We start from the raw sequence: 20,483 nt of genomic DNA, 5'->3' as shown, positions 1-20,483 counted from the left end.
AACAAACTTAACTGGACCAGCCACATAAATCCTGGAACTCCCTTCCTAACAGCACTGTGGGAGAACCTTCACCACACGGACTGCAGCGGTTCAAGAAGGCGGCTCACCACCACCAGCACCGCAAGAGCAGAGGGACCTGGGTGGTGCTTTTTCACAAATCTTTGAAGGTGGCAGGGCAAGTTGATGATAAGGCGATTAAGATAGTGTATGGGATACTTGGCTTTGTAAATAGGGGCATTGAATACAAAAACAAGGAAGTCATGCTAAACCTTTACAAATCACTGGTTAGGCCTCAGCTGGAGTATTGTGTCCGATTCTGGGCACCACACTTTGGGAAGGATGTCAAGGCCTTGGAGAGGGTGCAGAGGAGATTTACCAGGATGATACCAGGGATGGGGGACTTCAGTTACGTGAAGAGACTGGAGAAGCTGGGATAGTTCTCCTCAGAGAGACCCAATAGAGGTATTCAAAACTATATGAGGGGTTTTGATCGAGTAAGTGGGTGACTCATGGCACCAGGGAGTAAATTTCCTTGCTAGCCATTGGCAGAGCGAATTGAGCAGAGGCTCGCAGTCCTACCCGAGGCCCACTTGGTCAGGCTCACTCAGGGAGTAAATTTACTTACTAGGCCCTTAGGGAGGGCTGAAAATAAGCAGACACAGAGAGCAGCGTTCAGGATAGAAAAACCACAACTGAGAAGAAATTAGTTTTATTACTTCACCCACAACAAAAAACAACCCATTAAAATATCTCCAAATATATTAATGTTTTAATCGTCCCCAACCTTTCCCAGAGACAGCTCTGGGCTGGAAAATCTAGGCCAATAAGTCAAGCTCCATCATTACTGCCTGGGATTCTGGGATTTTCCCGGTTTTGGGATTGTTCTCCGTCCATCCTTCAGCGAAAGGGACATAGACACGGGTCTTAACTCAAGGGCCTCCCCTGTCAATGTCAGGTGACCCGGGGTCAAAGGCCACGCAATCTCTCCGAACCAATAAGTTTTGCAAACAATAACAGTCTCTACGTTCTCTACAGACAATGTTCAGGTGGAATTTACCCAAAAAGGGAAGCCCCTTCATGGGGTATGGGCTACGAATCTATCCCTCTCCTCCCATTCCACCCCTCTCCTCTCCTCTCCCCACGTCTCCCATCCCCTCCCCTCGGCCTGGTAGGTTGCGTGGACCAGCTGCCGTTTTGAAGAGCGGGGGAGGGAGACGATGTTCCCCTGAGGAGCGGCAGATTTCAGTGCAACTAAATCATGAGCCCATCTCCCCCATGTGGCACAGAGGAAATCTGCTTCTTCATTATTGACCCAAACACTCCCAGGGCAGGTACAGGGTTAGATACAGAGTAAAGCTCCCTCTACACTGTCCCGTCAAACACGCCCAGGGCAGGTACAGCACGGGTTAGATACAGAGTAAAGCTCCCTCTACACTGTCCCATCAAACACTCCCAGGGCAGGTACAGGGTTAGATACAGAGTAAGCTCCCTCTACACTGTCCCATCAAACACTCCCAGGGCAGGTACAGGGTTAGATACAGAGTAAAGCTCCCTCTACACTGTCCCATCAAACACTCCCAGGGCAGGTACAGCACGGGTTAGATACAGAGTGAAGCTCTCTCTACACTGTCCCATCAAACACTCCCAGGGCAGGTACAGCACGGGTTAGATACAGAGTAAAGCTCCCTCTACACTGTCCCATCAAACACTCCCAGGGCAGGTACAGGGTTAGATACAGAGTAAAGCTCCCTCTACACTGTCCCATCAAACACTCCCAGGGCAGGTACAGGGTTAGATACAGAGTAAAGCTCCCTCTACACTGTCCCGTCAAACACTCCCAGGGCAGGTACAGGGTTAGATACAGAATAAAGCTCCCTCTACACTGTCCCGTCAAACACTCCCAGGGCAGGTACAGCACGGGTTAGATACAGAGTAAAGCTCCCTCTACACTGTCCCATTGGTAGCGAGTTTCCTGGGATCCATGTCAATGAGGAACTGGATTGGGATTGCTCAACAGTAATTACGTGCCGGACCCTCACGGTTGATAGTGAGGGCGACCTTTCCCCTCGTGGTGGAAAATTGCAGCGGAACCGAAGTATGGACGTTGGACTAAGGGGGAGGGGTGGGGGGGTGGGAAAGAGAGTGGGGGGGGGGAAGGAGTGGGCGACTCATACACTGGATAATACGGTACGGGCGACCCGACCCGGTGTTCGGGATCCGTCTCCTGCAGCAAGTCACAAGTTTTGGCAACACGGTTTCTTCGTCGCGGCCTCTGTTGTCGCCCCCTCGTTAGAGAAGCTGTTCGTGGCGAGAGAAACGCTGTTGATGGCTTGTTTGTTCCCCCGATTCTGAGACCGTCGGTGGAAGATTTCTACAGATGGAAGAGAAAAGAAGTCAAGGGCAAGGGAAGCCCATCCCTCCATTCCCCAACTCTCCCATCGAATCCCATCCCTCCAGTCCCCTAACTCTCCCATCGAAGCCCCTCCCTCCATTCCCCAACTCTCCCATCGAAGCCCATCCCTCCAGTCCCCCATCTCTCCCATCGAATCCCCTCCCTCCATTCCCCAACTCTCCCATCGAAGCCCATCCCTCCAGTCCCCCATCTCTCCCATCGAATCCCATCCCTCCAGTCCCCTAACTCTCCCATCGAATCCCATCCCTCCAGTCCCCTAACTCTCCCATCGAAGCCCCTCCCTCCAGTCCCCTAACTCTCCCATCGAATCCCATCCCTCCAGTCCCCTAACTCTCCCATCGAAGCCCATCCCTCCATTCCCCAACTCTCCCATCGAATCCCATCCCTCCAGTCCCCTAACTCTCCCATCGAAGCCCCTCCCTCCAGTCCCCTAACTCTCCCATCGAATCCCATCCCTCCAGTCCCCTAACTCTCCCATCGAAGCCCCTCCCTCCAGTCCCCTAACTCTCCCATCGAATCCCATCACTCCAGTCCCCTAACTCTCCCATCGAAGCCCATCCCTCCAGTCCCCTAACTCTCCCATCGAAGCCCATCCCTCCAGTCCCCTAACTCTCCCATCGAATCCCATCCCTCCAGTCCCCCAACTCTCCCATCGAAGCCCATCCCTCCAGTCCCCTAACTCTCCCATCGAATCCCATCCCTCCAGTCCCCCAACTCTCCCATCGAATCCCATCCCTCCAGTCCCCTAACTCTCCCATCAAAGCCCATCCCTCCAGTCCCCTAACTCCCCCATTGAAGCCCATCCCTCCAGTCCCCCATCGAAGCCCCTCCCTCCAGTCCCCCAACTCTCCCCTCAAAGCCCATCCCTCCAGTCCCCTAACTCCCCCATCGAAGCCCATCCCTCCAGTCCCCCAACTCTCCCATCAAAGCCCCTCCCTCCAGTCCCCAACTCCCCCATCGAAGCCCATCCCTCCAGTCATAGAGTCATAGAGTCATACAGCACGGATAGAGGCCCTTCGGCCCATCGTGTCCGCGCCAGCCATCAGCCCTGTCTACTCTAATCCCATATTCCAGCATTCCCCTAACTCTCCCATCGAATCCCATCCCTCCAGTCCCCTAACTCCCCCATCGAATCCCATCCCTCCAGTCCCCTAACTCTCCCATCGAATCCCATCCCTCCAGTCCCCTAACTCCCCCATCGAATCCCATCCCTCCAGTCCCCTCACTCTCCCATCGAATCCCATCCCTCCAGTCCCCTAACTCTCCCATCAAAGCCCATCCCTCCAGTCCCCTAACTCTCCCATGAAGCAGGTGGTGTTTGCCTGAACGAACTGAGTTGCTGAATGGGGAGAGTCTGGACCTCCGACTGATGCACCTCAGACGTGCAACCGTCCATCTTACTGAGGCCTCCAAAATTAGGTTAAGACCCTTGTGGAAGAGGAGCACGAGCAGCGATGGGGCAATTCCAGACATCGGAATATACCTCTGAAATAAATGTTACCGTCCCCTCCTCCTTATTAATGCCTCCTGCAACACCCACCGCTAATGGAAAGACGAATAGATTCCCTGCAATACGGAAGGGTGGCAGGGGTCCTACATGGGAACAGGAGGAGGCCATTCAGCCCCTCGAGCCAGTTCCACCATTCCAATCAGATCATGGCTGATCTGTACCTCAACTCCATTTCCCCGTCTTTGCTCCATTGCCCTTGATAACCTTACCCAACTGAAATCTCTCCATCTCAGCCTTGAGTTCTACCCTCACTTGGTAAACGAGGCCTGTTCGGCCGAGTGTGAGGCCCAGGCCCAGGCCCTACCTCCGCTGGTGCTGAAACCAGGCAGTAACCGCGGCAACCGGGACAGGCCCGACGGGAAGCTGGGGGCGGTGGGGGAGATGGCGGTTAACGGCTCGGTTACTTAGCTACGCACCTGTGATCACCGTCTGAAAGGCAGGCTCCACGTTGGTCGAGTCAAGTGCAGACGTCTCCATGAAAAGCATCTTGTGCTTCTCTGCGAAAACAAGCAAGGGAAGGCAAAGCAAAAATCGCAACGGTCTCGCTCCGGGTGGCCGACGCAGGGGACCCTAACCCGTCCCGGGCGTTACCCCTCTCACCGAACCCCCCTCCCGCCCTCGCTGGGGTCCAGGCCCATGGACACCGGCTTTAACCCCCCCCCCCTCCGGCACTTTGTCCAAGCGGCCGTTCCTCACGTTGAGAACCCAGGAGGATGTTCGACTACGGGCGGCATCGCAACGATCACAACTACAACTGGCATTTATTGCCCCCGGAATGGAGGTCGTTTGGATTCCACGCGATGCGGCCTGGGTTTCTCCACCCCCTCGCCTCCCCTCTCCCCCCGACCACTTGGTTGGGGCGTGGGGGGGGGGCGGGGGGTGGAGGGAAGCAGGACTTGTGCCCCCTTCCGTGGAGATGCCCAGTTGACCCCAGCCGGCCTCAGGCCTCAGGGTAACTGTGGTATTGGGGGTGGGCTTTTGGGCCCAGGTCAGTAGATCGTGGAGTTTCAGCCCTCAGGCCATTTGGGATGTGGGGGGGGTGGTGAGGAGAGGGCCAGCCTTCTGAATGAGGTGGGGCAGGGACTTTGCCTCCAAGCAATGGGTGAGGATCGTGCCCTGCCATGATGGGCTGAAGGGCACCCTTTATCTAAATACAACCTGGTGACCCCCCCAACTATGGCAATCACTGGTGTAGATCAGCACGGGGAGGGGGAGGGGGGAGGGGGGAGGGGTTAGAGATGGCACAGAGGGAGGCCATTCTGCCCATCGTGACCATGCTGGCCGAAAAAGAGCCACCCAGCCTAATCCCACTTTCCAGCTCTTGGTCCGTAGCCCTGTGGGTTACGTAGTGCACATCCAGGTACTTTGTAAATGAGTTGAGGGTTTCTGCCTCTCCCACCCTCTCGGGCAGTGAGTTCCAGACCCCCACCGCCCTCTGGGGGAAAACATTTCTCCTCAGCTCCCCTCAGTGATTGGTCGCTCCGAGTCGGTTGGAAAAGGATCGGTGTCAAACTGGTTATTCCAGTGTCGATGGTGAGGTGGAGACGAATCGTTCTCGTTACCAAGGGGTGGGGTTGGTATGAATCGGCTTTGAACAGTGTTGTGAACACAGGAATGTACCGGGAAACAAATGGGACCATTGCAGCTCAACTCGTCAGTCCACAGGTTCCAATATTACCATCGGAGGCCACCCAGCCCCTCCCCCACCTTCACCCCCTCTCCCCACCTTCACCCCCTCCCCCACCTTCACCCCCCTCGTCCCCCCATCTTCATCCCCACTCCCCCCATCTTCATCCCCACTCCCCCCACCTTCACCCCCTCTCCCCACCTTCATCCCCTCCCCTCCGTCCCCCCATCTTCACCCCCTCTCCCCCACCTTCACCCCCCTCCATCCCCCCATCTTCATCCCCACTCCCCCCACCTTCACCCCCTCTCCCCACCTTCACCCCCTCTTCCCACCTTCACCCCCCTCCATCCCCCCATCTTCATCCCCACTCCCCCCATCTTCATCCCCACTCCCCCCACCTTCACCCCCTCTCCCCACCTTCATCCCCTCCCCTCCGTCCCCCCATCTTCACCCCCTCTCCCCCACCTTCACCCCCCTCCATCCCCCCATCTTCATCCCCACTCCCCCCATCTTCATCCCCACTCCCCCATCCTCCCCCACCTTCACCCCCTCTCCCCCACCTTCACCTCCCTCCATCCCCCATCTTCACCCCCACTCCTCCCACATCTTCACCCCCACTCCCCCCACATCTTCACCCCCACTCCCCCCACATCTTCACCCCCTCCATCCCCCCATCTTCTCCCCCATTCCCCCTCTTCACCCCCTCCATCCCCCCATCTTCACCCCCATTCCCCCCTCTTCACTCCCTCTCCCCCATCTTCACCCCCACTCCTCCCCCATCTTCACCCCCTCCGTCCCCCCATCTTCACCCCCTCTACGGGTCAGTACTGGTCAGTGATGAGACAGGAGGGACTCTATGGGTCAGTACTGGTCAGTGATGGACAGGAGAGACTCTATGGGTCAGTACTGGTCAGTGATGGACAGGAGGGACTCTATGGGTCAGTACTGGTTAGTGATTGGACAGGAGGGACTCTACGGGTCAGTACTGGTCAGTGATGAGACAGGAGGGACTCTATGGGTCAGTACTGGTCAGTGATGAGACAGGAGGGACTCTACGGGTCAGTACTGGTCAGTGATGAGACAGGAGGGACTCTATGGGTCAGTACTGGTCAGTGATGGACAGGAGGGACTCTATGGGTCAGTACTGGTCAGTGATGAGACAGGAGGGACTCTATGGGTCAGCACTGGTCAGTGATGGACAGGAGGGACTCTATGGGTCAGCACTGGTCAGTGATGAGACAGGGAAATCCAAGGCGTGTATTGTATGAGAACACTGACCTTTCACCTCTAGCGCCCACCCTCAATCCCAGCCCAGAGCCCCTCGTTGGCCACAAGTCGCCCCTCCCCCCGGCGCTCGGGGCTGAATTTACCTGCAAAGGACTTGCCCTCCTCGACGGGGACCGCTCGCATCTCGCTCAGGTCCGTCTTGTTCCCCACCAGCATCACCACCAGGTTGTTGTCTGCATGGTCCAGCAGCTCGTTCAGCCAGCGCTCCACGCTCTCGTACGTCAGGTGTTTGGAGATGTCGTAGACCAGGAGAGCCCCCACTGCCCCTCGGTAATACCTGTGGGAACCAGATGCGGCCTCGTCAAACAGGCTCCACTCCAACAACGCTCGTTAATGGGGTTGCCAACCCTCCAGGATTGGCCCTGGAGTCTCCAGAAATTGAAGATTAATCCCCAGGACGCAGCTGGGTGCAAAACCCGGGAGTAAAATCATAGCGGGGATGGGGGCGGGGGCTAAAGAATTGTTTTTTCTTCAATTCTGTTTGTTATTTGTCGTTAAAATATTGGACTTACCGGAAAAAGTCCGTTTAATTGACAGCCAAGAATCATCCAATCGCGTAACGGAGCGTCTCTTTGCTTTCCGATTGGCTGTGGGAAGGCGGGGGTCCGCGAGATGGACGTGGCGGGCGACCAATGGCCGGAGAGTGTGGGGGGGGAAGGGGCTCCAGAGATGGACATGTCGGGCGACCAATGGCGGGAGAGTGTGGGGGCGGGGCTCCGTGAGATGGACATGTCGGGCGACCAATGGCTGGAGAGTGTGGGGGCGGGGCTCCGTGAGATGGACAGGTCGGGCGATCAATGGCGGGATTGTGCGGGAAGGGGTCATGTGACGAAACCTTGTCCAACCAGTTGGCGGCCTCTACTCATGAGACAAAAGCCTTGGAGCGTTCCTCTCATCTCGTGTATCTCACTCCCAAAATGTTCTCCCCTCCCAAAGTGTTAAAATTTTCCCTGGGGAAGGGTCCCTGCCCCTCTCCCAGGACAGTACCTCCCCCACAGCGGCCTGGGCTGGCCCACCCTGCAAACTTTCCAGCAAGGGGGTCACTGGATAAACACTCTCGGGTGGATGTAAAAGATCCCACGGCCACTATTGGAAGAAGAGCAGGGGGGAGTTCTCCCCGGTGTCCTGGGGCCGATATTTATCCCTCGACCAACATCACTAAATACAGATGATGTGGTCATTTATCACATTGCTGTTTGTGGGATCTTGCTGTGCGCAAATTGGCTGCCGCGTTTCCTACAGCACAACAGTGACTACACTGAGGTCGTGCTGCTCTTTCAACAGCAACCTGCATTTATATAGCGCCTTTAACGTAGTAAAACGTCCCCAAGACCCTTCACAGGAGTGTAAATCAGACAAAATTTGACACCGAGCCACATGAGGAGATATTAGGACAGGTGACCAAAAGCTTGGTCAAAGAGGCTCCACTCCAACAACGCTCGTTAATGGGGTTGCCAACCCTCCAGGATTGGCCCTGGAGTCTCCGGCCCGGCCTCCCCTGTCACACCTTCGATAAACTTGAGTTCAATCAAAACTCTGCTGCCCCCGTATCCTAACTCGCACTGAGTCCCGTTCACCCATCACCACTTGTGCTCGCTGACCGACATTGGCTCCCGGTCCGGGAACGCCTCGATTTTAAAATTCTCATCCTCGTGTTCAAATCCCTCCGTGGCCCTCGTCCCTCGCTATCTCTGTAACCTCCTCCAGCCCCTACAACCCTCCGAGATCTCTGCGTTCCTCCAATTCTGGCCTCTTGCCCATCCCCCGATTTCCATCGCTCCACCATTGGCGGCCGTGCCTTCAGCCGCCCGGGCCCTGAGCTCTGGAATTCCCTCCCTAAACCTCTCCGCCTCTCTCTCCTCCTTTAAGACGCTCCTTAAAACCTACCTCTTTGACCGAGCTTTTGGTCACCTGTCCTGATATCTCCTTATGTGGCTCGGTGTCAAATTTTGTCTGATTTACAATCCCGTGGAGCACCTTGGGGACGTTTTACTACATTAAAGGCGCTATATAAATGCAGGTTGGTGTTGTTGCCACACACACACCCAAACAGGTTTGGGAGGCTCTCTTTGTCACGTGTCTCCACTTCTCCCTGAGAAAGATGCAAAGGAGATTTTCGGGTGAGTTTACTTCTTTGTTGACGAGGACCAGACTTGCAGGTTGGGCACAAATTTACATCGTCCGTGGATAATGACTGAAATATTGTGTCTGTGGACAACGGGTAAGATGTGGCTCAGTGGGTAGCACACTTGCCTTTGGACCTAGACGGTTGCGGGTTCAATCCCCGCTCCAGACACTTGAGCACAAAATCCAGGCCAACAGTCCCAGTGCCAGTACTGAGGGAGTGTCGAAGGTGTTTGTCTTTTGGATGAGACTTAAACTGAGTATCAAACAAGACCAGATCGTCTGTTTTTTAGTGATGTTTGTTGAGGGATAAATATCGGCCCAGGACACCGGGGAGAACTCCCCCCTGCTCTTCTTCCAATAGTGGCCGTGGGATCTTTCACATCACTGAGCCACAGCTGGAAACCGGTGAGACGAGAAAGGGTTGTGAGGGGAGGCTGGAGGGGAGAGAGGCCGCCAATGCGACAATGCGCGTATCCCGCCCGGCAGTGGGCAGAGGCGGGATAGACTGCGCCCGGTGGGTGCGGGGTGCACGGGCGGGTACGTACGCGGAGGTGATGGCGCGATAGCGCTCCAATCCTGCCGTGTCCCAGATCTGCGTCTTGACCGTCACGCCGTCCACCATGACACTGCGGGTGGAGAACTCCACGCCGATCGTTGTCCTGCTGTCGTGGTTGAACTCGTTGCGGGTGAAACGGGAGAGGAGGTTACTCTTTCCGACGCCTGACTCTCCGATCAGCACCACTGGGAATAAAGAACAAGGCACAGTCATGGACAACGGGAGTGAGTTACAGGCCAGAATCTTCACGGAAGAGAACACAAATAACTTCCCAGAAATACTGGGGAACCAAGGGTCTAGTGAGAGGGAGGAATTAAAGGAAATTAGTATTGGTAAAAAAAGTGCTGGAGAAATTAATGGGACTGAAAGCCGATAAATCCCCAGGGCCTGATAATCTGCATCCCAGAGTACTAAAAGAGGTAGCCATTGAAATAGTGGATGCACTAGTTGTCATCTTCCAAAATTCTATAGATTATGGAACTTCCTGCAGATTGGAGGGTGGCAAATGTAACCCCACTATTTAAAAACGGAGGGAGAGTAAAAACAGGGAACTACAGACCGGTTAGCCTAACATCAGTAGTAGGGAAAATGCTAGAGTCTATTATAAAGGATGTGATAACAGGACACTTAGAAAATATCAACGGGATTAGACAAAGTCAACATAGATTTATGAAAGGGAAATCATGTTTGACAAACCTCCTGGAGTTTTTTGAGGATGTAACTGGTAGAATAGATAAGGGAGAAGCAGTGGATGTGATTTATTTGGATTTTCAGAAGTGGGGTGCCGCAGGGATCAGTGCTTGGGCCCCAGCTATTCACAATATATATCAATGATCTGGATGAGGGAACCAAATGTAATATTTCCAAGTTTGCTGACGACACAAAACTAGGTGGGATCATGAGTTGTGAGGAGGATGCGAAGAGGCTTCAAGGCGATTTAGACAAGTTGAGTGAGTGGGCAAGAACATGGCAGATGCAGTATAATGTGGATAAATGTGAAGTTATCCACTTTGGAAGGAAAAACAGAAAGGCAGAGTATTATTTAAATGGTGATAGATTGGGAAATGTTGATGTACAAAGGGACCTGGGTGTCCTTGTACACCAGTCACTGAAAGCAAACATGCAGGTGCAGCAAGCAGTTAGGAAGGCAAATGGTATGTTGGCCTTCATTGCAAGAGGATTTGAGTACAGGAGCAAGGATGTCTTACTGCAGTTATACAGGGCCTTGGTGAGACCACACCTGGAGTATTGTGTGCAGTTTTGGTCTCCTTACCTAAGAAAGGATATAGTTGCCATGGAGGGAGTGCAGCGAAGGTTCACCAGACTGATCCCTGGGATGGCAGGACTGTCGTATGAGGAGAGATTGGGTCGACTCGGCCTGTATTCACTCGAGTTTAGGAGAATGAGAGGGGATCTCATTGAAACATATAAAATTCTGTCAGGGCTAGACAGACTGGATGCAGGGAGGATGTTTCCCCTGGCTGGGGGGTCCAGAACGAGGGGTCACAGTCTCAGGGTTCGTGGTCGGATATTTAGGACTGAGATGAGGAGAAATTTCTTCTCTCAGAGGGTGGTGAACCTGTGGAATTCTCTACCACAGAAGGCTGTGGAGGCCAAGTCACTGAATATATTTAAGAAGGAGCTGGATAGATTTCTAGACACAAAAAGCATCAAGGGGTATGGGGAGAGAGCGGGAATATGATATTGAGATAGAGGATCAGCCATGATCATATTGAATGGGGGAGCAGGCTCGAAGGGCCGAATGGCCTACTCCTGCTCCTATTTTCTGTTTCTATATTTCTAATCTAATCGAGGGGTTCAGGGGGTTTATATACAGAATAACAGATACCCGGGAGTGAGTTACAGGCTGGAATCTAATCGAGGGGTGCGGGGGGTTTATATATAGAATAACAGATACCCGGGAGTGAGTTACAGGCTGGAATCTAATCGAGGGGTTCGGGGGGTTTATATATAGAATAACAGATACCCGGGAGTGAGTTACAGGCTGGAATCTAATCGAGGGGTTCGGGGGGGTTTATATATAGAATAACAGATACCCGGGAGTGAGTTACAGGCTGGAATCTAATCGAGGGGTTCGGGGGGGTTTATATATAGAATAACAGATACCCGGGAGTGAGTTACAGGCTGGAATCTAATCGAGGGGTTCGGGGGGTTTATATATAGAATAACGGATACCCGGGAGTGAGTTACAGGCTGGAATCTAATCAAGAAGTAACAGAGAGGATAGACCAGGGGTAATGTAGGACAGGGAGGGTGAACACCTGCCTCATCAACCTGGACCAGGAGAAAGCCTTCGGCAGAATATCCCACACGTACACGATGGACGTGCTCTCCAAAATGGGGTTTGGGGAGGGAATCCGCGATTGGATCCGACTGCTCGACGCGGACAATTATAGCGCAGTCCTAATCAACGGGTGGGAGTCGGAGAGCTCTCCTATCAGATCTGGAGTCAGGCAAGGCTGCCCTCTCTCCGCAGTCTTGTTCATGTGTTGTATCGAGCCGTTTGCCGCGTCCATCAGGAAGGACGCAGGTATCGGGGGGGGCGGTGACGATCCCAGGCAGCGGAGGCTCTCAGGTTAAGGCCTCCCCGTACATGGACGACGTCACCGTCTTCTGCTCCGATCAGCGGTCGGTTCACAGACTGATGGGCATCTGCGATCGTTTCGAGCTGGCCTCGGGGGCCAGAGTGAACCGAAGTGACTGCGAGGCCATGTTCTTTGGCAGGTGGGAGACCCGATCCTTTGTCCCTTTCACCGTCGGGTCCGACTACCTGAAGATGCTGGGGATCTGGTTCGAGAGGCCCCTGGCCTGCACAAAGAACTGGGAGGAGTGGATCTCCAAGGCCAAACAGAAGCTCGGCATGTGGGTGGGGCGATCCCTCTCCATAACCGGCAGGAACCTGGTGATAAGGTGCAAGGTACTCTACGTGGTCAGGGTCTGGCCCGTTCTCCTCAGCTCCGCTGTCACTGTCCCCCGAGCTGTCTATCATTTTGTCTGGAGGTCCGAGGTCGAACATGTCCGCAGGGCCACCGTGTACAAGACTCCAGACAAAGCGTCCCCAACTCCGCTCTGATCCTGATGGCCACCTTTGTGTGTGGCTGCCTCAGGACGTGTGTACAGCCCAAGTACGCAAACACCAAGTGTCTCTACTTGCTGAGTTTCTACCTGTCCAACTCACTGAGAAGGCTGGATCTGACCACGCTGGTCGAGCAGGCGCAGGACGTCCTGTCCAGCTGGACCGTCCACCCCAACCTGTCCCAGGTGGAGAAGTTCCTGAGGAGGAACCCCTTCGACCGCAAGGCCGTCAGACAGCGGTCGACACGAAACGTTCTAAGAGTCCTGCAAGGAACGGAGAGGGTGGACTCGATGGGTTTCTTCCCTGACCAGACGGTCGATACCATTTGGCAGGACGTCTCGTCCCCAGAACTGACCGCCGGGACGCGGCCTGGATGGTGGTGAGAAGGTCCCTCCCAGTGCGGTCCTTCCAACATGCAGGGAGCATCAGCGCCACCGCGAGCTGCCCTCGGCGGCGGGGAGGAGATCACCGCCCCCCTCCTGATGGGCTGCCCCCTTCGCGCAGAGGGTGCGGACAGAGATGTGTTGGGGTCTGTCCCGGTTCATCCCCAACAGTTCAGTAACGCAGGACGCCGAGCTCTACGGGCTGTTCCCCGGGACGGACATCACCTGCGGCTGGGAGACCACCAACTCGGTGAAGGAGGCCCTTTGGCCCGTCCGAAACCTGCTGGCCTTCCAGCTGAAGGAGCTGTCCACGGCCGAGTGTTGCACGCTCCAAGGTCCAGGAGTACGTGCTGCGGGACGCACTGAAGTGAGGTGCGGCCTACGCAAAGGCTCTGTGGGGAGAGACCACCGTGTAAGGCCTGTATTGTACAGAATGTATTCGAAGATATGTACTGTGTTTTAAAATTGTAAGAATGAGATATGCGTTGCTTTGTTTTGCTGCATTTTGTGGAATAAAATATATTTTGAAGTAAAAAGATATATATTTGGATTTTCAATAAGGTGCCACATTGTAGACTCGTGACTGAGGTCAGAGCATGCGGAGTCAGGGGACAGGTAGCAGAATGGATAGCAAGTTGGCTGCAGAACAGAAAACAGAGAGTGGGTGTTAAGGGTAGCGACTCAGACTGGTAAAAGGTGGGAAGTGGTGTTCCACAGGGATCGGTGCTGGGACCACTGTCGTTCGCCACTAACTATTTCAACTCGGGAATCTGAAGTATAATTTCCACGTTTGCGGACGACACCAAATTTTAGGGGCGTAGTTAATACCGAGGAGGACTGCGACAAAATACAGGAAGACATTAATACACTTGCAGAATGGGCGTGTATTTGGCAAATTAATTTCAATATTAATAAGTGTGAGGTGATGCATTTTGGTAGGAAGAATAAGGAGGCCACACACTGCTCGGATAATAAGAGTCTAAATGGGGGAGAGGAGCAGAGGGATCTGGGGGTACAGATACACAAATCACTAAAAGTATTTATAAAAGCTGGTTAATAAGGCCATAAAAAGGCAAATCAAGCACTGGGGTTCATTTCTAGAGGGAGAGAATTGAAAAGCAGAGAAGTTATGTTAAACTTGTATAGAATCTTGGTTAGACCACACTTGGAGTATTGCAAACAGTTCCGGTCTCCATATTATAAAAAGGATATAGAGGCACTGGAGAAGGTGCAAAAAAGATTTACAAGGATGATACCAGAACTGAGAGGTTTATAACTATCAGGAAAGGCTGAACAGGCTGGGGCTCTTTTCTCTAGAAAAGAGAAGGCTGAGGGGTGACCTGATAGAGGGCTTTAAGATTATGAAAGGGGTTCGATAGGGTAGACGTAGAGGAGATGTTTCTACTTGTGGGGGAGACCAGAACTAGGGGGCCATAAATATAAGAGAGTCACTAATAAATCCAATCGGGAATTCAGGAGAAACTTCTTTACCCAGAGAGTGGTGAGAATGTGGAACTCACTCCCACATGGAGTGATTGAGGGGAATAACAGAGATGGATTTAAGGGGAAGCTCGATAAACACATGAGGGAGAAAGGAATAGGAGAGGGGGAGAGGGTGAGATGAAGTAGGGAGGGAGGAGGCTCGTGTGGAGCATAAACACCAGCATGGACCAGTGGGGCCGAATGGCCTGTTTCTGTGCTGTAAATTCTATGTAATTTTATGTAAAAAAAGATACCCGGGAGTGAGTTACAGGCTGGAATCTAATCGAGGGGTTCGGGGGGGTTTATATATAGAATAACAGATACCCGGGAGTGAGTTACAGACTGGAATCTAATCGAGGGGTTCGGGGGGTTTATATATAGAATAACAGATACCCGGGAGTGAGTTACAGGCTGGAATCTAATCGAGGGGTTCGGGGGGTTTATATATAGAATAACAGATACCCGGGAGTGAGTTACAGGCTGGAATCTAATCGAGGGGTTCGGGGTGTTTATATATAGAATAACAGATACCCGGGAGTGAGTTACAGACTGGAATCTAATCGAGGGGTTCGGGGTGTTTATATATAGAATAACAGATACCCGGGAGTGAGTTACAGGCTGGAATCTAATCGAGGGGTTCGGGGGGTTTATATATAGAATAACAGATACCCGGGAGTGAGTTACAGGCTGGAATCTAATCGAGGGGTTCGGGGGGTTTTCTATAGAATAACAGATACCCGGGAGTGAGTTACAGGCTGGAATCTAATCGAGGGGTTCGGGGTGTTTATATATAGAATAACAGATACCCGGGAGTGAGTTACAGACTGGAATCTAATCGAGGGGTTCGGGGTGTTTATATATAGAATAACAGATACCCGGGAGTGAGTTACAGACTGGAATCTAATCGAGGGGTTCGGGGGGGTTTATATATAGAATAACAGATACCCGGGAGTGAGTTACAGACTGGAATCTAATCGAGGGGTTCGGGGTGTTTATATATAGAATAACAGATACCCGGGAGTGAGTTACAGACTGGAATCTAATCGAGGGGTTCGGGGTGTTTATATATAGAATAACAGATACCCGGGAGTGAGTTACAGACTGGAATCTAATCGAGGGGTTCGGGGGGTTTATATATAGAATAACAGATACCCGGGAGTGAGTTACAGGCTGGAATCTAATCGAGGGGTTCGGGGGGTTTATATATAGAATAACAGATACCCGGGAGTGAGTTACAGGCTGGAATCTAATCGAGGGGTTCGGGGGGTTTATATATAGAATAACAGATACCCGGGAGTGAGTTACAGGCTGGAATCTAATCGAGGGGTTTATTTATATATGTAGGAGATTCTCTCTGAGATCCCGCCTTGCTAACCCTGCCCCCTGCGAGGCGGAGGTCGGCCAATTTAGCACAGACTGGGCATTAAGCCTCAGTTTTCCTCGGCGAGTGGAGGGAGTTTCCGATGATTTAATCTCTCCCTCTCTCTCTCTCTCTCTGGCGCTGAGTCGGCCTCATGCAGGTGCCCAGCCTGTGATCTGACGCCCTGTGGATCAAGCCAACACTAACAGCTGTACAATCCCGGGCTACACCCACTGAACCTGGCTCACAATGGCACCTTGTTCGGCGGGACTCGCTTTACGGAAAAAAAAAGCTGAAGCCACATTTCGAAAGGCTGTGCTGACTGAAGCCTTATTCGAATTCAAAATCATGAGTCATTCCTGATCCAGTTCCCCTCCCTGCTCCCTCCCTCTTCACCATCGCTCCACCTGACGGGGAAAGCCTGAGGCCTACTGTGCCGGGGGTTGACCGAGCCACCGAGCGGTGGGAAGCGGCCTGCGGTGAGCCCTCAGGAGCTGGCCGCTCTCCCGCCGCCGCCGCCTCCTCCTCACCCACAGCCCCGGCTGCCGCTACCCCCGCCCACCTCCCCACCGGCTGGAATCGGCGAGCTCAGCCATGGTCGGTGAGGGCCAATACGTGCCGACCAGCCAGGCCGCCGGGAGGGGAGGCCTTATACCTGGCGGGCGGTCGCCTTCTCTCTCAAAAAGGGGCCCGCGCAGTGCGGTAAAGGCCGGCTCGGTCGCGCCCGTGATGCCCTCCACGGTTGCATAGCTGCCGACTCCCAGGCCGGGGCCTTCCACCGCCGTGCTCAGCCAGGTGACGATTTGCCGCTGTGGTGGGGACCCCAGCGCCGGGGTCTAAACCCACATTTGGGCAAGTTACCGGGAAAGTTATTAAAAGGCAAATTTTGGCGTACTGACGAAACAGAGTGTCCATTGATACCAGGCGGTTTAGGGTTAGAGGTTATTCGGGGTTAGAGGTTAGGGTTAGAGGTTATTAAAGGTTAGCGGTTTGTTCTGGGGTTAGCGGTTAGGCTTCAGGGTAAGGTGTTATTAGTGGTTACTGGTTGGGGTTAAGGTCATTGTTTATGGTTAAGGGTTGGGGTAAGGGTTAAGATTAGGGTTTAGTTAGGATTAATTGTTGGGGTTAGTGGTTAGGGTTAGGGTTAGTGGTTAGGATTAGGGTTAAGATGATTGGTTAGTGGTTAAGGTTAGCATCTAGGATTCGGGTTAAGATTATTGGTTAGTGGTTAAGGTTAATGTTTAGGATTAGGGTTAAGATTATTGGTTAGTGGTTAGGATTAGGGTTAAGATTATTGGTTAGTTATTAGGATTAGGGTTAAGATTATTTGTTAGTGGTTAGGATTAGGGTTAAGATTATTGGTTAGTGTTTAGGGCGAGGCTTAAATTTATTGGTCAGTGGTTAGGATTAGGGTTAAGATTATTGGTTAGTGGTTAGGATTAGGGCTAAGATTATTGGTTAGTGATTTGGATTAGGGTTAAGATTATTGGTTAGTGGTTCGGATTAGGGTTAGTGGTTAGGATTAGGGTTAAGATTATTGGTCGGTGGTTAGGATTAGTGTTAAGATTATTGGTCGGTGGTTAGGATTAGGGTTAAGATTATTGGTCGGTGGTTAGGATTAGGGCTAAGAATATTGATTGGTGGTTAGGATTAGGGTTAAGATTATTGGTTAGTGGTTAGGATTGGGGTTAAGATTATTGGTTAGTGGTTAGGTTTAGGGTTAAGATAATTGGTTGGTAGTTTGGATTAGGGTTAAGATTATTGGTTAGTGGTTAGGATTAGGGTTAAGATTATTGGTTAGTGGTTAGGATTAGGGTTAAGATTATTGGTTAGTGGTTAGGTTTAGGGTTAAGATAATTGATTGGTCGTTAGGATTAGGGTTAAGATTATTGGTTAGTGGTTAGGATTAGGGTTAAGATTATTGGTTAGTGGTTAGGATTAGGGTTAAGATTATTGGTTAGTGGTTCGGATTAGGGTTAGTGGTTAGGATTAGGGTTAAGATTATTGGTCGGTGGTTAGGATTAGTGTTAAGATTATTGGTCGGTGGTTAGGATTAGGGTTAAGATTATTGGTCGGTGGTTTGGATTAGGGTTAAGATTATTGGTCGGTGGTTAGGATTAGGGTTAAGATTATTGGTCGGTGGTTAGGATTAGGGTTAGGATTATTGGTTAGTGGTTAGGATTAGGGTTAAGATTATTGGTTAGTTGTTAGGATTAGGGTTAGGATTATTGGTTAGTGGTTCGGATTAGGGTTAGGATTATTGGTTCGTGGTTAGGATTAGGGTTAGGATTATTGGTTAGTGGTTAGGATTAGGGTTAGGATTACTGGTTAGTGGTTAGGATTATGGTTAGGATTATTGGTTAGTGGTTAGGATTAGGGTTAGGATTATTGGTTAGTGGTTAGGATTAGGGTTAGGATTACTGGTTAGTGGTTAGGATTAGGGTTAGGATTACTGGTTAGTGGTCACGGTTAGTGTCTGGAATCAGTGGGCAGGTTGGGTTTGTGATCAGGAACCGCCATTAACTCCAGTCACCTCCCCCTGATTCCTCTCCGCCTCCCCGGCCGCTCACCTTTAAACACGAAGCTGTAATCGTCCTCCGCCGAACTCATCCTGCAGCCGAGCCCCGAAAAACCAGCTCAGTCCCGGGAGACAGTCGCGTCCTGCAGCCCCTCCGCACGGCTCGGTGGCCCGGTCTCGGAGCTGTCTCACTGCCCGGGCTCTGCCCCTCCCTCGCCCGCAGCTTTCTTCCTGCTTTCGGGGCGTGTTTGTGTTTAATGCACGAACTCAGGTCCGACCAGTTCCTGCCCCACAGGTAAGAGTGGTGCCTGAGGACACACCCACAGCTCACACCTGTCCACTGCTCACACCTGTCCACAGTTCACACTGCACCTGCTCACACTCCACCTGCTCACACCCCACCTGTCCACAGCTCACACCTGCTCACAGCTCACACTCCACCTGCTCACACCCCACCTGTCCACTGCTCACACCTGTCCACTGCTCACACTCCACCTGCTCACACCTCACCTGTCCACTGCTCACACCTGTCCACTGCTCACACTCCACCTGCTCACACCTCACCTGTCCACTGCTCACCTGCTCACAGTTCACACTCCACCTGCTCACACTCCACCTGTCCACAGCTCACACCTGCTCACACCTGTTGACAGCTCACCTGTCCACTGCTCACACTCCACCTGTCCACTGCTCACCTACTCACACCTGTCCACTGCTCACACCTCACCTGTCCACTGCTCACCTGCTCACACCTCACCTGTTCACTGCTCACCTGCTCACACCTGTCCACTGCTCACCTGCTCACACCTCACCTGTCCACAGCTCACTTGCTCACACCTGCCTACAGCTCACCTGCTCACACCTGTCCACTGCTCACACTTCACCTGCTCACACCTCACCTGTTCACTGCTCACCTGCTCACACCTGTCCACTGCTCACACCTCACCTGCTCACACCTCACCTGTTCACTGCTCACCTGCTCACACCTGTCCACTGCTCACACCTCACCTGTTCACTGCTCACCTGTCCACAGCTCACACCTGTCCACTGCTCACACTCCACCTGCTCACACCTCACCTGTCCACTGCTCACCTGTCCACAGCTCACCTGCCCACACCTGTCCACTGCTCACACTTCACCTGCTCACACCTCACCTGTCCACTGCTCACCTGCTCACACCTGTCCACTGCTCACACTTCACCTGCTCACACCTCACCTGTTCACTGCTCACCTGCTCACACCTGTCCACTGCTCACCTGCTCACACCTCACCTGTCCACTGCTCACACCTGTCCACAGCTCACACTCCACCTGCTCACACCTCACCTGTCCACTGCTCACCTGCTCACAGTTCACACTCCACCTGCTCACACTCCACCTGTCCACAGCTCACACCTGCTCACACCTGTCCACAGCTCACCTGTCCACTGCTCACACTCCACCTGTCCACTGCTCACCTACTCACAACTGTCCACTGCTCACACCTCACCTGTCCACTGCTCACCTGCTCACACCTCACCTGTTCACTGCTCACCTGCTCACACCTGTCCACTGCTCACCTGCTCACACCTCACCTGTCCACAGCTCACTTGCTCACACCTGCCTACAGCTCACCTGCTCACACCTGTCCACTGCTCACACTTCACCTGCTCACACCTCACCTGTTCACTGCTCACCTGCTCACACCTGTCCACTGCTCACCTGCTCACACCTCACCTGTCCACTGCTCACCTGCTCACATCTCACCTGCCCACAGCTCACCTCTCCACAGCTCACCTGCCCAGAGCTCACCTGCCCAGAGCTCACCTCTCCAGAGCTCACCTGTCCACACCTGTCCACTGCTCACCTGCTCACATCTCACCTGCCCACAGCTCACCTCTCCACAGCTCACACCTGTCCACAGCTCATATCTCACCTGCTCATACCTGTCCACAGCTCACACCTTCCCACACCTCAACTGCCCACACCTCAGCTACCCACACCTGTCCACAGCTCACACCTCACCTACTCATATCTGTCCACAGCTCACACTTGCCCACACCTCACCTGCCCACACCTGGCCACAGCTCACACCTCACCTGCTCATACCTGTGCACAGCTCACACCTGCCCACACCTCACCTGC

At 53.0% G+C, this 20,483-nt stretch overlaps 1 protein-coding gene across 1 annotated transcript; it reads right to left on the bottom strand.

Moving 5' to 3' along the window:
* Positions 1–693: 693 nt before the first annotated feature.
* On the bottom strand, positions 694–18,609 carry LOC137306720 (ras-related protein Rab-11A-like). The gene is made up of 5 exons (XM_067976085.1): positions 18,413–18,609; positions 9,510–9,705; positions 6,921–7,114; positions 4,340–4,420; positions 694–2,371 (listed from the first exon to the last, which is right to left on the bottom strand). The coding sequence occupies exons 1-5, from the start codon at positions 18,450–18,452 to the stop codon at positions 2,235–2,237; spliced, it is 648 nt and encodes a 215-aa protein (XP_067832186.1). The 5' UTR covers positions 18,453–18,609; the 3' UTR covers positions 694–2,234.
* Positions 18,610–20,483: the final 1,874 nt, after the last annotated feature.

Source organism: Heptranchias perlo, chromosome 44, assembly GCF_035084215.1.
Source record: "Heptranchias perlo isolate sHepPer1 chromosome 44, sHepPer1.hap1, whole genome shotgun sequence".
Taxonomy (NCBI): domain Eukaryota; kingdom Metazoa; phylum Chordata; class Chondrichthyes; order Hexanchiformes; family Hexanchidae; genus Heptranchias; species Heptranchias perlo.
Note: the sequence above shows the minus strand (reverse complement) of the source record. Positions and strands in the feature narration are given on the sequence as shown.

Coding starts and splice junctions, on each gene's coding strand:
- LOC137306720 (XM_067976085.1), bottom strand. CDS start 18,452: ATGAGTTCGGCGGAGGACGATTACAGCTTCGTGTTTAAAG. Junction 9,706..18,412: donor TTACAGCTTCGTGTTTAAAG/GTGAGCGGCCGG, acceptor CTTTATTCCCAG/TGGTGCTGATCGGAGAGTCA. Junction 2,372..4,339: donor CTTTCAGACGGTGATCACAG/GTGCGTAGCTAA, acceptor TTCCATCTGTAG/AAATCTTCCACCGACGGTCT.